The 14,357-nt window shown below is 41.7% G+C and overlaps 1 protein-coding gene across 2 annotated transcripts in view; it reads right to left on the minus strand.

The window, feature by feature from the left end:
• Positions 1-6,823: 6,823 nt before the first annotated feature.
• The window catches only part of SSU72 (SSU72 homolog, RNA polymerase II CTD phosphatase), a 60,366-nt gene continuing 52,832 nt past the window's right edge, over positions 6,824-14,357 (minus strand). For both annotated transcript variants that reach the window (XM_038376714.2, XM_038376713.2), the window contains 3 exons: positions 11,442-11,581; positions 9,222-9,340; positions 6,824-7,404 (listed from right to left, as the gene is read on the minus strand). In XM_038376714.2, the coding sequence (XP_038232642.1) occupies positions 7,303-7,404; positions 9,222-9,340; positions 11,442-11,581 (361 nt within the window). In that variant the 3' untranslated portion in view covers positions 6,824-7,302. The remainder of the gene's footprint in view (positions 7,405-9,221; positions 9,341-11,441; positions 11,582-14,357) is intronic.

A 14,357-nucleotide genomic window follows, 5' to 3' on the forward strand; every position in this document is an offset into this window, starting at 1 on the left:
CTGAGATCAGTTATTCCAATAAGTAACTTTATTGTGGACAAAGCACCCCCGTCCATCAGTGGCTTCACTGCCTGCCCCGTGTGGCTCTGCCTCACTGGCTGTGCCGACAACCGCGTTTTTTCCTTAATAAAAACCTCCCACTCAGCGAACTGCTACCAGGGGTAGCACGAGCAGAGACCACACCCCGCAGGTGGTGCCACAGAGTGGCATCCAAACCCAGATTGTGCGTCCCGGCATTAGAATGACCCATAGGATGCTGGAGTTGACACGGAGTAGGTGTTTTATCTGCCGTACACAGAGCAGAGGCTACACGACACAATCATGAAATCACTGGTGACCTGTCTAGCTTAGCACTTCCATGGCAGCTACCAGCAGTAGAGCCAACTACAGGGCAGGGCAGAGATGGGAGATTTTAAGATAAAGCTGCCTGGGGACGAGGTGATGGCGTCTGCCTAACCGACAGAAGCAGATTGACATTCACCTTTCTTTTAATTTAACCATAGAGATTGTTTTGGTAGCTGACCAGATCAACTCCAGCAAGGTGTTTAAAAGCAAGGTGCTCTTCAGTTAGGGTAGCCTTCATCTCCCCCTCACCAAAGGTAGGGGGACCAGGATGACAGCCATCTGATGCAGATAGGGATCAGACAGCTTATCTGAATGGGACAGCTGCCCTGCTGTCACCTGGATCCACTTTTAAACCAATGCAATTTGATGGTTGCTAATGGACGTTGGATACTTTAGTGTGAGAGCTGCTTATGGTAGTTCAGTTAAGACCTGTTTCTAATCAACTTAAGCTAAGCTGAAAGAAGCCACTCTTGTACTAAACTTGGTGTCCAGACAGCTTTTTGCCCCGCTTTATAGCAGTTTAACTTCACACCTTATGCAATTCTAGTTCTGTCATTCCCATGTAGACAAGCACCTGTAGTCTTCATTATACAATCACTATGCAGTTTGGCACCATTATAATCAAATCAGCAAGGTCATTTCCTCTCCCTTTCAAACCAAAGCACCTCAAGACCCTGTTTGGACCAGTTAGACTCTAGCAATTATTCTTTTTGTTATCCTTTCAGGCTTATAGTACATGCCTTCTTCTCACTCTTAAACAGGCCTTAAAAAAACCCAGCCCTATTGGCTGAAAATGGTAACAAGGTCAGGCTTGTGGTAGGTTGGCAGAGATGCCCGTATGGGAAGCTGCCACAGATCTTGCTGCCCTGTGTGGCTCCAGCAAGAGATACTAACACACCATTCACGAGAACAGGCTCACACCACTTTTGCTTGAAGTCATCCTTTGACAATGAAAGGAGCCAGAGGGAGAAGGTAAGCCTGTGAAAGGGGAGCTAACTGGGAAATGCAGAACAGAAAGCTCCTGCTGCTTTCTTGCAAGCCCTAAGTAAGGGCCTGTGCTTGTCTGAAATACCAAACATCAAAAGAGCTCAGCACCCAGAATGGAGCCCAAATCTTTCAAGAGTTCAGGGTGTTGGGTATTGAACTCTTTAAAATCTAGATCTTATTTAGGTGTCTAAATGCTAGGCACCTGAAAAGCTGGCCTGTAACCTGTAATAGTCAGAGGTGGTTTGTGTGTTTCATTTACTTGGGAGTCTCGCACTTCACTTTTAAGCACTCTCCCTGCAAAGCAGTAAAGGCAAAGATAGCCCATATAGCAGTGAAGTTTAGGCCAGCACCATGTGGCTGGCATAACTCTGCATGGGATGGATTTAACATCTTGAGACCCACTAACTTGAAAAGCATACCTTGCTCTAGCTCCAAACTCGGTAGTTCAGGCTGGTCTCCAGTATGAACAGACTTATTTAGGTTCCCCAGGTGTGGACTTCATATGCAGGATCCCTGCTAAGGAAGCATCCCTCTGCTGAAGTACTAGGGAAGATTTCAGATAGGGCTGGAACATCTGCAATAGGCAAGTTTCAAAGGCAGGATGGTTCACACCACAGTTTAGGAGTAAGTATGGTTGCCACCTCCCAGATGCAGAAAAAACAGCCATTAGCCACCCCCCATGAACAAAAAGGGTCCTAGTGTTGCCTAGAGCTATTCCCCCCACACCCCATGAACCCCTACAACCAGCCCCTCCCAGGAGCTTCAGCTTTTGAGGGCACCTCCTTCCCAGAAGCCCCTGCTTTCCCACCACTGCTCACAAGCTGTAGGTCCATCCTGCTTCCCCATGGGGTGAGGAGCTGCTTATTGCAGTTTCAGCAGGTTAAAAGCCTGGCGCACAGAATAGGCCATGCTCCCAGCCACGTGACATGGGTGGTAGTTGCAATCATGCAGCAAGCTTGTGTGTGCTTGTAGCTTACAGGAAATACTGGTCCCAAGTGGTGGGGCGAAGATAAGACAAAACAAACCACCACTACACTAAATCTTCACCAGCAAAGCACTACAAAAGCCAGCCAGGTCAGTTTGACCTGTCGAGCTTTTTCTTTATCAGTGCTGCTGTCTAGAGGCTTTCCTCATCATCCCTTCACCGACTGAGAGCCTACAGCAGGCACCCCTCGTTACAGCTCAATGGTTCTCCGTCAGTGCTGCTCCCAGAATTGGTGGCTTGCAGAGCACTCTGAACCCCTCCTAGCACCTGAAGGCATGGGAAAAAAAGAGGCCAAGAATAGGAGGTAGGTGACTTGCTTGGCAGCGAGCTGATTAAGGAGCCCAGCTAGTCTGTGGGGATTCTAGACACAAAGAATTTACTCCAGGGTTGTCTCCAGTCATATTACAATCCTAGGGAAAGTTCTCTCTTCTCCACTGTACACAGGTCTATTGCACCATTTGCACTTGCTTGGTGCCTTGAATGTCTTCTGGCAAGCAATAGAAGCCCACATGTGAGAACGTAAGGGATGAGATCAGCAGGAATAGACCCAAGACAATACATTTGTGTCTCATTGCGGAGTTATTTCCAGAAGCCCATTGCAAGACATTATCCTGATGCTTCCGACAAAAAGAAGGACCTTCACCAAGCCTTATGAAGTTCATGTACAAGTCAGATAAATAAGCACAAAAGAAAAAGCCAAGACCCTGAATCAGAAGCGCTTGTGTAAAAAGAGGGACGTGTTAACTGTAACCTGGAAACCCACACGACTTCACATCTCTGACAGGCACTGGGAGCAAACCCCCAAAGGAGTTAGGGCTGTGATCTGCTAAGGACTCAGCTTGAGGAGATAGGAACCTAGAGTAGTTCTTAGCTGGATGACCTAGGAAATGTACAAGAAATAATTACAATCTTCTAGAAGCAAGGGGAAGCCAGGCCTTGTAAACACACATCAATATGAAAGATTCTTAAATCGATGAGGCCTTTCATCGGAAGGCAATGTAGTGAAACAATATTGACGAAAGGTAGTCACTAAATTTAGAAAGAAGAAATCACTGCCAGGAATCTCTTACTCCAGGCCACCACTTCTGGGTTGATACAGATTGGAGAGATTAACCAGGACCACCACCGATTCTGACCAACAGAGGGCTAAGCAACTGTATCCAAGACCCCACGAGGAGCGTTACCCCTTAATTATTTTTCCTAGCTGGATGTAAAGAGCATCAACTCCAGAATGAGGAAAATGATTGAATGCTTCCCAATTATTGAGGAGACAGGTGAGGATGGTTTTATAGATAGACAGAAAGCTTAACTCTTCCATCTCTACTCTTGTTAAACCTTCAAGTAATGTCAGAATATCCATACAATTAAAATGCTGCACCACTACAAAGCACTTTCACCCAGACATCCCAATGATGTGCAAGTTTTAAACTGTGATTTTAATTTTTTTCTCGTGCCAGTATCATCCATTAGGTTTATGGAGTGTCTCCATATTCTTAAACAGAAATTCACCCCTTTTTCCTTTTATCCCCATTGGTCTAATCTGTATCTTGAAAGCCATTTTTTGGCCCAGGAGGTTGCTTGGACTTAGACCACTCAAGTAGGATCAAAATTTTTTTTTTTTTTTTTTTTTAAAAAGGAACCTTTTGGGTTTTTCTAGGCCCTACCCTGTTATTGTGGTTTTGATGAAGATGAAAGGCATTAGAGGCAAACAGAGGAACACTTTGAGTACAATACATCTTTCCTTTGCCATCATATAACTTAATTCAGAATCACATGTGTCAGCACATGAACAGCTCAAGCAGGAAGCAGAGCAAGGTACAAGTGGGAAGCAATCTCTGCACAGGGGAGCTAGAATCACTTTTCATTGGGTTGTAGGCCCCTCTTAATCCTAGTCTATACATTCAGGTGGCTGTCAGCTAAGCATGTTTCACCATAAATCTTAGCTCATGAAATTTGAGGACTGATAATATTACAATTTATTTCCTGCCTCAGAGATAAATATTTGCTCCCAGTTTAAATTCTACCTGTGAGTGACCAAGCACAATTTACAAAGGAGATGGTGATTCTGTAGAATCCCACACCGCAGAGTATTCTTTTAGATCAAAGCCTTTTGTGTACATTTGGAGGCAAAGCTGGGGTAAGGGGTGGATTCAAGTGGTTCATGCATAATCTGCAGAAACAGCAGGTAGCTGTTTGGCAAATGGAATAATTTGGCTGAACTGTTCAAGTTCTCTACATGAATCCACCTTAATGGCTAGAGCAATCGGGATGCTTCCCTTGTAGACACACACATATATACATAGCATATTCCTATGTAATCAGAAGGATACCTCTGAAGATCTCCTGGATATATATATATATATAATATATATATATATATACACACACACACACACACACACACACATACATTTTATATGGACACACACTCACTTAAAATAAAAGCTAACAACACTCATATTCACTGGCCATGTACAATATCCTCCTCAGATGCTTACTCAGTTTTATGAAGGGACAATAAAGAAAGTGAAGATGGAAGTGGATACAGCTCCCGACATTGTGCCCGCTTCTGCTTGCCACGGGTTCAACTCTACAGAGCTGCTGATGCTGTCTGAGGAGAAGGGACAGGAAGCAATAATTCTGCTTTTCATTTTTGTTCAATCATTGTGGATGACTGATGCATGGAATGCCTTTCTTAAAGAGGCCATCTCTAAGCACTTTAGCCCTCCTAGAATCATCTTAACCATCTTTCTTTGACTGCAAATATTCCCATAGCAACCAGCTATGATGTCACAAACATATGAATGAGCAGAAGCAGATGAAGTTGAATGAAATCCTGCCTTTAAGTAAATAGTCTCAAGGAACAAAAGGAAACAGGATGAGAAAAGAAAAAGAAAATATATTTACTATGCAAGCAATACTGCTTATAAGTGCCATGGTTTTAACTCCCCTCTAGTCATAGGAATGCATTCACAAGGAGATGGTTTCTGTTTGTGACTTTTACATTTCGGGGGGTGGGGGGGAAAGAAATGGTGTGTAGATATTTTAGTGAGGTAGGGCTTTCTATGATCAGAGTATAATTTAGTGGTTACTTAGGACATTCCTGGAAAGCACGTCAGCCTACAGGGTCATGGCTTTTCACTTTAACGCAAATCATGACTTGGCCTTTGCATGGACAAAGAGGGGCAGAATTTCCATGGTGCCTTTGATGGGGCAGAAAGCAGCACTCGAGAGCTACAAGAGCTGCTGGGTGCAAAGCAACATGGTCAGATACTTGACTTGCATCCGTTCTACCTTTTAAGAAATACATCTTTGAACTGTGTTTGTTAGAGATTAGGAAAGTGGTAGATACTTGCCACTTCCATAGGGTTTTTCATGCATAGATCTCAAAGTGTTTCACAGAGGTGGATAAATATCGGCATTTTACAGATCGGAAAGCGCACACAAAGGCCCCAATTCAGGAAAGCACTTAACCCCTTGCTTAACTTTAAGCATGTGCTGAAATCCCATTGAAGTCAAGGGAGCTTTAAGCACATGCTTAAGTGTCTTTGTGAAATGGGTGGGTGGTTGGTGGGTGAGAGTTTTATTTAAGACTCCATAGCAAGTCAATGGGAGAGCCAGAAATAGAACATGGGAATCTGGATTCTGACTCCAGTGTCATTTTAAAATAATCAAACACCTTTTATAATACATCATAAAGAAGTAAAAATGGACACAAACCTAGTCCTCTCTCAATCCTTGATAGGCTACCTTTAAGAGACATCATCAACATACAATTCTCATCTTCTACCAGTAGCTCTTCACTTTTTTCCATTCTTTACCTTTTAATAATTACTTAATTTTCACTGTTTATGCTGTTCAACCTTTGGCATTCCCTCAGTTTGAGCCATAAATTATGTTTTGCTTTCTTTATAAACAGTGACTGGTCAGTTTTTTGGCCTGCCAGTAGAAACACTAACCTTGTTTGAGACCATAACACGGGAGGGAATGTTTAGATCCAAAAAAACACTCAATTTCCTTTTATAATTAAATCATTCCAATTTCTAGGTTTTACAGTTTCCCATTCTTCATATGGAACACATCTGTTTACACCTTGTGGCACGTCATTATAGTATCTTAAGTCCTTAAAGTAATTATTTCATCCTCACATAGCACACCTTGGTTATAAGTGACGTAACAGGGAAATGAGGCAGAAATAGATTAAGGCCCTGACTCCTGCAATGAGATGTGCATAAGCAAATCCCTGCACATGTATGGAGTCTCACTGACCTCAATGCATCTCACTTCAGGATCAGGGACTCTGCAACTTGCCCAAGGTCAGATATGAAATCTTGGCACAACCAGGACTAGAAACTGGAACTTCTAAGTCCCAGGTCAGTGCCATACCCTCAACACACATTCATTTGTCTGACCCCACTTTCTCCAATGCTGTTTTAGAGACCTTTAGTTTCATCACAAGGAACCAACATGCAGCTTCTGTTCTGAAAACAAAGATAGAGAGGAATGGAGATTTTCATTTTTATTGGATGCTTCCAATGTCATATCTAATATTATACAGATACTCATTTCCATTCACATCTTTGCATATTCCAGCCATTCAGTCAATTACATTAAAAGAAGAAAAAAATGCACAACTGAAATAAATAAATTGGTAAGCTGGAAAATACAATATAAACTGTATCATTCAAGAAACACTTATAATTAAAATCCCACTTGCAACAATTAAAGTAAGATTTTAAAAAAAATCTTGATTTTTATTTTTAAATAGGTGGCCTTTATGTATATTTTATTCTCATTTTCATATGTACAATTCAGTAGGCTCTCTGCCTGCCTGTGGCAGAACACTGAAACGTAAAAACAAACACTGAAAAGGAAAAATTATTAACAAAAAAGTTCGAAGTTCATCTTCCAGGAAAGTACAGTATGGTCAGAACGTACACACATGCTTCTTTCATCTGCATTAAGGCCTAAGCGACGGATGTGCTTTAATAAAAGCAGACAGTGTGAAGAAAAGTCCTTCCACTTTTCTCTTCAAATTCCTGTAACAGCTCATCTATTTCGTTTTCCATGTCTTCTGTGTGCTGTATCTAAGAAGAGGAAGAACACATCAGTAATTGACATCAGATGATGCTGATGGAGTTGCAACAAGGCAGCTTTCTTTGTTTAGGTTTATTTCTAAAATCAGACCAAATTATAAAACATTAAGCAATTTCATTGGCAATTTGCCAGTAATCCTAAGAATGCACCCAATATGTAGATACACTTATGTATTCTTTAACGTACAAAACAACATGCAACTATAACATTGACATGTAATTTGTACCACATTTGATTACTAAAGATGCAGCTTGGTTGCTGAGTTCAGTACTAGCAACAAACAAATCCCCAAAGGAATTCAGGCAGACAGACTGGCACATTGAGCCATATTCACACTGGAATCAGAATAATTTTTCAGACAAACACAGTGGCCCCATATACATTAGACAGACCATTGTGCGAGGCAGCAGGTTATACCACTGTTGTCTCTGACCTAGTTACAACTTAGTTCCATTTTGCGATACGGATGGCACCTTAATCCTATTTCAACACAGAGCCAAGACTTGAGCCAGATTACAAAACACAGTCAAGGTCCCATCTACATTGTGATCCTCGTCCCCTAGTACCTATATTAGAAGTGGAGTCTTCTAACATTGTTTCCCTAACCAGTGTGGCCAGGAATTACGTCTTGTCCTCAGACAAAAAGAGAAGACCGAGGGAGACTATATAGGACCTAAGAAAGTTACATCTACAGCCCCTCTAGTTCCCACTCAACATATTGGTGATATTTTTCATCCGATCAGACTGGGTAACAATAGCATAACAAACCAATTTATTTAGAGCACATTCTCGGCAGCACTACATATGAGCATGTTCCTGGATAATGCAACGCAAGTAGACCTCTCCTCCACCCCACCCAACATTCTCTGCGAAAGAATCAAAATAGTTGCAAGTTCCACATTAGGTGCAAGTTCCACAAGCATACACAGGAGACTTGAGAGCTCTGCCATCTCATCAAGCCTACAGAAGGTTCTGGAGACTGAAAGTGTGTGTGTGTGGCATCAAGAGAATAGACCAGACTTCCTGTGGAATACCAGTCTGCCATAAGAGTGGAATATCAAGGCTTATTAGCTTGTGGAAGAATTTTCTCTTTGCCTTCGTGGACACAATGCTAGATTTCTTTAGAATTTAATGCATCAGCCAGAAAAGATACAAGTGTTGATTAAATAAGGTGGTAGGGCTAAGAATATCGAAGGTGGAAAGTAGAAGGTACCAGCTGCTTAAGCATTTTCTGTCTCCCCCACCACACACACAAATGAGGGATTCGTTCTGGGCAACCTTCCGAAAAGATGCACTCCTCATTCTTGTAACACCTCAGAACCTAACATCTAAACATAATCACTGTATAATAAAAGCTTTATCATAATGGACATAAGCACCTGTAAGTATATACAGTTTCTATGCACACAATGAAGTGTTAGCACATCTGGGGTTCAATGTGTAATAAGTGCTGATGTGTGCAGGCTGTGCAATATTGGATTTAAACAATAGTAGCTAAAAGCATTGCGTATTCATTCAAGCACAATGCCCATGGCTAATTATGTATTTGTTTTAAACTTTTTTGCCTAGAAAAACATTAATTGAATGATGATTCATCCATCTAGGCACATCCATTCTGAAGAGAATCCTAAGGAAGGATTCTGGAAACATCAGTCTGTCAGTATGGATTTTGTTTTAGGAAAAGATTCACCCAGGTTAATCACCTAGCATAGGCAGTCCTCCAAGAAGCATCTTTAAGTAATTTTTAAAAAACATTGTAATCAGCTAAGTCCAAGGTGCCCATATGGCATGAGAACTTTATACTTACACACTGACATAGCTCACAAATAAGGAAAGCTCCCAGAGTTGCCTCCTCATGATTATCCTGAATGTCCACGTTAATCACATGTACGGGTTGGCATGTCTCCTGTTCTCTGGAATTCAAATCTAGTTGGGAACACCAACAAAACAGCAACACTTCAGAAAACCATCAGGCTTTAAACGGACATCCAAGAAAATATTTGTAAGGTCTTTATGGGGAGAGAGGGCTATAGTAACAAAACAGGTCTTGTCCTGTCTCAGTCCTCCCTGAATCTTGTTTTAAGAGGTCAGACTATTTTATGTTTTTCTATTTTGCTGTGCAGCACCCCCAAGTATTCAGTGAAGCAAAAGGAGATTGGCTATAAATAAAATAATTGAACCTTGCAGGAGGATACAAGAGTTCACCTGCCCAAGCACAAAAGTTACTTGCCCAGCCTTTACTTGGATGATCATAAAGACCTAGGCAAAGATTTTCCAAAGCAACTAGTGATTTTGGGTACTCAACTTGAGACACCTTAAAGAGGCTTGTTTCTCAGAGAATGCTGTGCACATATCCTCTGCAAATCAGATTCCTTTAAGGTGTCTCAAAAGACAGGGCTCAAATTCACTAGTCATTTTTGAAATAACTGGCCTTAATGTGTTTCACTCATAGATCAAAAAAGTTAACACTTCCCAGGGAAGCATATTCTGCAAGGCTGTGGAATATCTATTAGTGTGGTGCCTCGCTACTCTATAAAGCTTCCAGTCGTGTGCTCTGCATTAACGAGAGGCTCTCCTTCCCACCCTCCTCCTGCAACCTCAGCTTGGCAAAGTTAGCCAAAGGCTCCGATTTAACGTTTCATCATCCAGTCATAGCAGGAGCTATGCAGCAGCACTCAAACCCTCGTTCATTTGCCAATTATGAAGAGTCTCGTCACACTGTGAAAGAGGTGCACAATGTGGAAACTGAATGAGCAGTTGCCTGCCACCATCGACTCGTATATAGAGAAAACACTCTTCTAAAATACTAGAGCAAGGGCTGTTCTCTGCGAGCAGCGCATGCTGAGTTTAGTGGCAATTCATTCAGATCTCAGGGCGCTTACTCTCGTAAAAGCCAAACTGGGTCCAAGCCAGCTCCCTTAAAGCCCCCAGAGCTCTGCAATAGTACAACTGACAGAAACCCAAAAGGAAATAGACAGTGCTTTGGAGAGCTGGCAACATGCTGATGTGGGACTAAGCAGGCAGGCAAAAACTTTTATTTAAACATATAAGATACTGGATTTCATTGGCTGCTTTATGAATTTAAAGACAACTCCTCACAATTCATGGAATATTGCATGTTGAATGGTTACCCAGGAGGCTGGGTGGAGGTTAGTAGTCTATCCCAGGAGTGGCTGGGTGAAGTTCTGTGGCCTGCAATGTGCAGGAGGGCAGACTAGATGATCAGCCTTAAAGTCTAGGAGTCTTCCCACTGCCAGGATTTGCATGGGGGGGGGGGGCAAGGGGGAGAACATCATATGGTGCAGTGGTCCGATAGAAGAGCACCCACAACCCTCTGCCCCTGGCAGTCTTCAGCTGAATCAGTAATCTGCAGAAAATCTAGGCAGCTCTCCTAGAACATACAGGCCCAGACAGTTATGTATTATGGAGATGTGGACAGGCCAACATAGCTGGTGAGACACTGCTGTGTGGACACACTGAACCAATGTTCGCCATGTTTATGCCAGAGCCTGGTTACTTTTAACATGGTCTGAACTGAGGTAGAGATGGGGCAACTGACCTTAGTATCTATGACACACCTAGACTTTTGTATGGACTCATTTCCAAATGGCAACTTCTGCTTTCAGGGAAATAGGTAGGAGGGTTGTCTTGCATCTCTCTCCTGCAAGGCGACGCTCTCTCCATAAAGACAGGATGCTCCATATTCAGCCTGCTGGGATTCCGATCTCAGAAGCATTTGGAATCTTAGTCTGTAAATGTACTTGACCTTCAGGATAGCTCCTCCAATCCCACCAAGCTGCTTTGAAGGCACCTGCACACCCCACTAACATCTTTTACAGATATAGTTGGCGTTTTCCCAGCCTGCCATCACCTTTGTGACACATCTGACCCCAGATCAGGGACAGCTAGTCTTTTCCTAGATGCATCTTCCAGCTGACACCAGATGGATTGGATACAGATGTTTCCAATTTGAGAGGGACCAAAGAGTAATTGAAGTAAACTTAGTTTAACCATCCAAGGTCCTTACCTTCTACTACTTGATCATAGACTCTTTCTTCACAACTTAGAATCAGATCAAACACATCTTTGCAGTTCTGGAATCTTTCTGGTCGTGGCTTGATTCGCTTATTTCTGTCCAACATGTGTAAAATCCCATTCTGTGTATATCTGAAGTTTCTAGAGTTAAGTAACTTGGAAAGTAAATTTTTGTATTTTCAGTAAAGTAAATGTTTCCATTACTCTTTATTTGCCTTTGTTTGCTTAGAAGCTAATAATTAGGACCAAAAAAAAAAAAAAAAAAAAAAAAACCACCAAAAAACAAAAAACCCACAAACCCATCCAAGGAAGAGATAAAAGTTGTCTCCTATTTGAAAATATAAAGGTCAATGAACTTAACTGAATTCTACAGCAATCTCCTAAAAGCTGGTAAAACAACCCAATCAGGAAAATTCACACAGTCTCGGGAATACACAGCCACCTTCACAGAAATTTACTATTACTGTCAGTACAGAGGCAAAGATCACCCTCGAAGGCTCTGAAAATGAAGAAGCTTTAAGAAACTTCTGTCTTTTATGGAGCAAGTTCTGTAGCCACAATACTTGAACAATTAACGACATGTACCCGTTTTATATACATAAAAATGCACGTCTTCCATTTGCACACAATATTTCCCACAGTAAAGGCCTGTATGTTACAAGCCAGTCATATTATACTCAACGCTAGTTGCAAAAATGTGTGGAACCTACTCAGAACTGAGTTTGTGTAAATGATCTTAAGGGAATTAAAAAACCCAAAGGAGAAAAGTGCCTTAAAAATACATCACCAGGCCTGGGCGTGCTGGAGAAAGACATTGATTTATGCTTATTGGAACTTTATACAGTCTCCATATGAAATGGATGAATTTCATCTGCTGCTTAGTATCTATTACAGTGGTATGACTAATCTCAGGGCCAGGATTCACACACTGCATTCCAATTCCATACAGGAATGGGACATGCTGCTGTCAACACCATCATTATCTTCCCAGGCTTCTGCAACATTCGGTTTCAGTAAAATATGCCAGCATACAGAGCCATTTTAACCTGTGGCTCATTTACGCTTTTTGTCAAACCACTGCAGAATCAGGCCTCTAGGATTTTTTTCAAATTTTTTTTTTAACCTGTTCAACATACAAAGTCTTGCTATAATTTGAAACCTTGGTGAAAGACCACTTGTTTATTTCCAGACACTCCATTTCTAAAAATAGGTATTTTCAGAAGGTAATGAACCAAACTTAAAGCCCTTAGGCAAAACCCTTTCTGGAGGCAGTTTCAGTCGTGGATTAGGAAGGAACACCAAAAATGTGTGGATAGAAGAAAACCTATTAGCAAATGCACATCTTTCCTCTCACCTTAGAAGAAGCAGTGATACTTACAAACAAGTCTTTGGAGAATGCAAGTTTGCACTGGTTATTACCGGTGTAAAGATGCACCATTTACAAATGTGTCATTTTTGTGTAAAGAAATTCCCCTTTAGTAGCCAGACCCTTTCTGCTCTTGAATCTTGCAAACGCTGAAGTGAGCTATCCATTTTTACATTCTTTACAGATTCATACTCCTCCCAGATCTCCTCCAACTTCTTTTCTAAAGAACCCAGACCTAGTTTCTAACTCTTTGAAATAATTTAGGACTCAAATCCCTGTATCTTTCATTCTCGTTATCCTGTGAGTTCTAAAATTCCCCTCTGCTGCCTGGGTAACCAGATCTATTCAGACTGTCCCAAATCCATTCTCAAGCGGTGTTGAAGGAACTGCATTAAGTCACTTCCTCTAACCTACAGATGCTCACCTATGCCCTCCTCAACTTCAAATTCTGATGTTTAATAAAACAAAAGTTTTGAATTACATCAAAAGTAAACCCCAGCTCCTCTGCCTACTCAGTGTTCTGCTGTAGATAGAGTGGATAGTCTATTTTTATTATTTTGGTCTTTGACTATCAGTTTACATTCTCTGCAGTGTATTGTCCAGACCACTTGCTTAACCGACTTCTGAACGTCTTTTGCTCTGCAAAAGAAAGATTGGCACTGCCCTTTTTATATCCTCAGCCAATGTTTCCTTCTTCCAGATCACTAATGAAAATCACTCCCCCAAGCCTTGCACTATCCCTTTCTCCAAAAACGCTTCCACGTGGAATTCCAATTGGTCTACAATGGCCAATTAGTTATCCACTCAAATAGTTCTATAGCACTTACTAGGTCCAGAGTTTCACCAGGTCACTCTTGGTTACATCCTTGAGAAGCTCCACTGGATTTACTAGCCACGTTCTTCCTTTTGGGAGTCCATGTTGTTCATGCTTCTGTTTTAATGGACGTTAGTTCCCCGGATGTGCCTAAAAAATATGCTTTCCTTCTACTCTCCAATCTATCAGGTATACCCCCAATTTCTGCTTCCTTCAGAATCCTGAGTTGGATCCCATCTGGTCCTGGATTTTACTGTCTACATACTCTCTTAATCACATGCTCTGGCACAATATCAGTTTCTCTTGGGTATGTTTCCTTTCTAAGATAAAATACGTCTCTGGCATCTGTCCTTTAGCTTTCTTTGCTGAACACTAAGTCAGGGAATTACATTTACTAAAAAGCCCACAGTCAAGTTTACCTCTTCTGCCAATTTAGAGCTACTTTCTCCCAGGGGCCATCTGCCTACATACAGAATAAAAGGCCAGAAACAAGTATTTTAAGACTTATGCCATTTTCATATATGCTCTTATTATACACATTGCACCTGAAAAAAAAAAAACATATCACACGTTCAACAACTGGAGGTGGTAATGGTGAGTGTTTGCATTATGTACTCATGATTGTTTTCTTTCCCTCATCACAAGCTGGAGTGAATTGCAATATGCCTTCATGGTGTGACACTTCTGTCACTGTCTCCACTATGCTTGACCAGATATCTTGAGTTATT

The sequence above is a fragment of the Dermochelys coriacea genome, chromosome 18, assembly GCF_009764565.3.
Source record: "Dermochelys coriacea isolate rDerCor1 chromosome 18, rDerCor1.pri.v4, whole genome shotgun sequence".
NCBI classification, from domain to species: Eukaryota; Metazoa; Chordata; order Testudines; family Dermochelyidae; genus Dermochelys; species Dermochelys coriacea.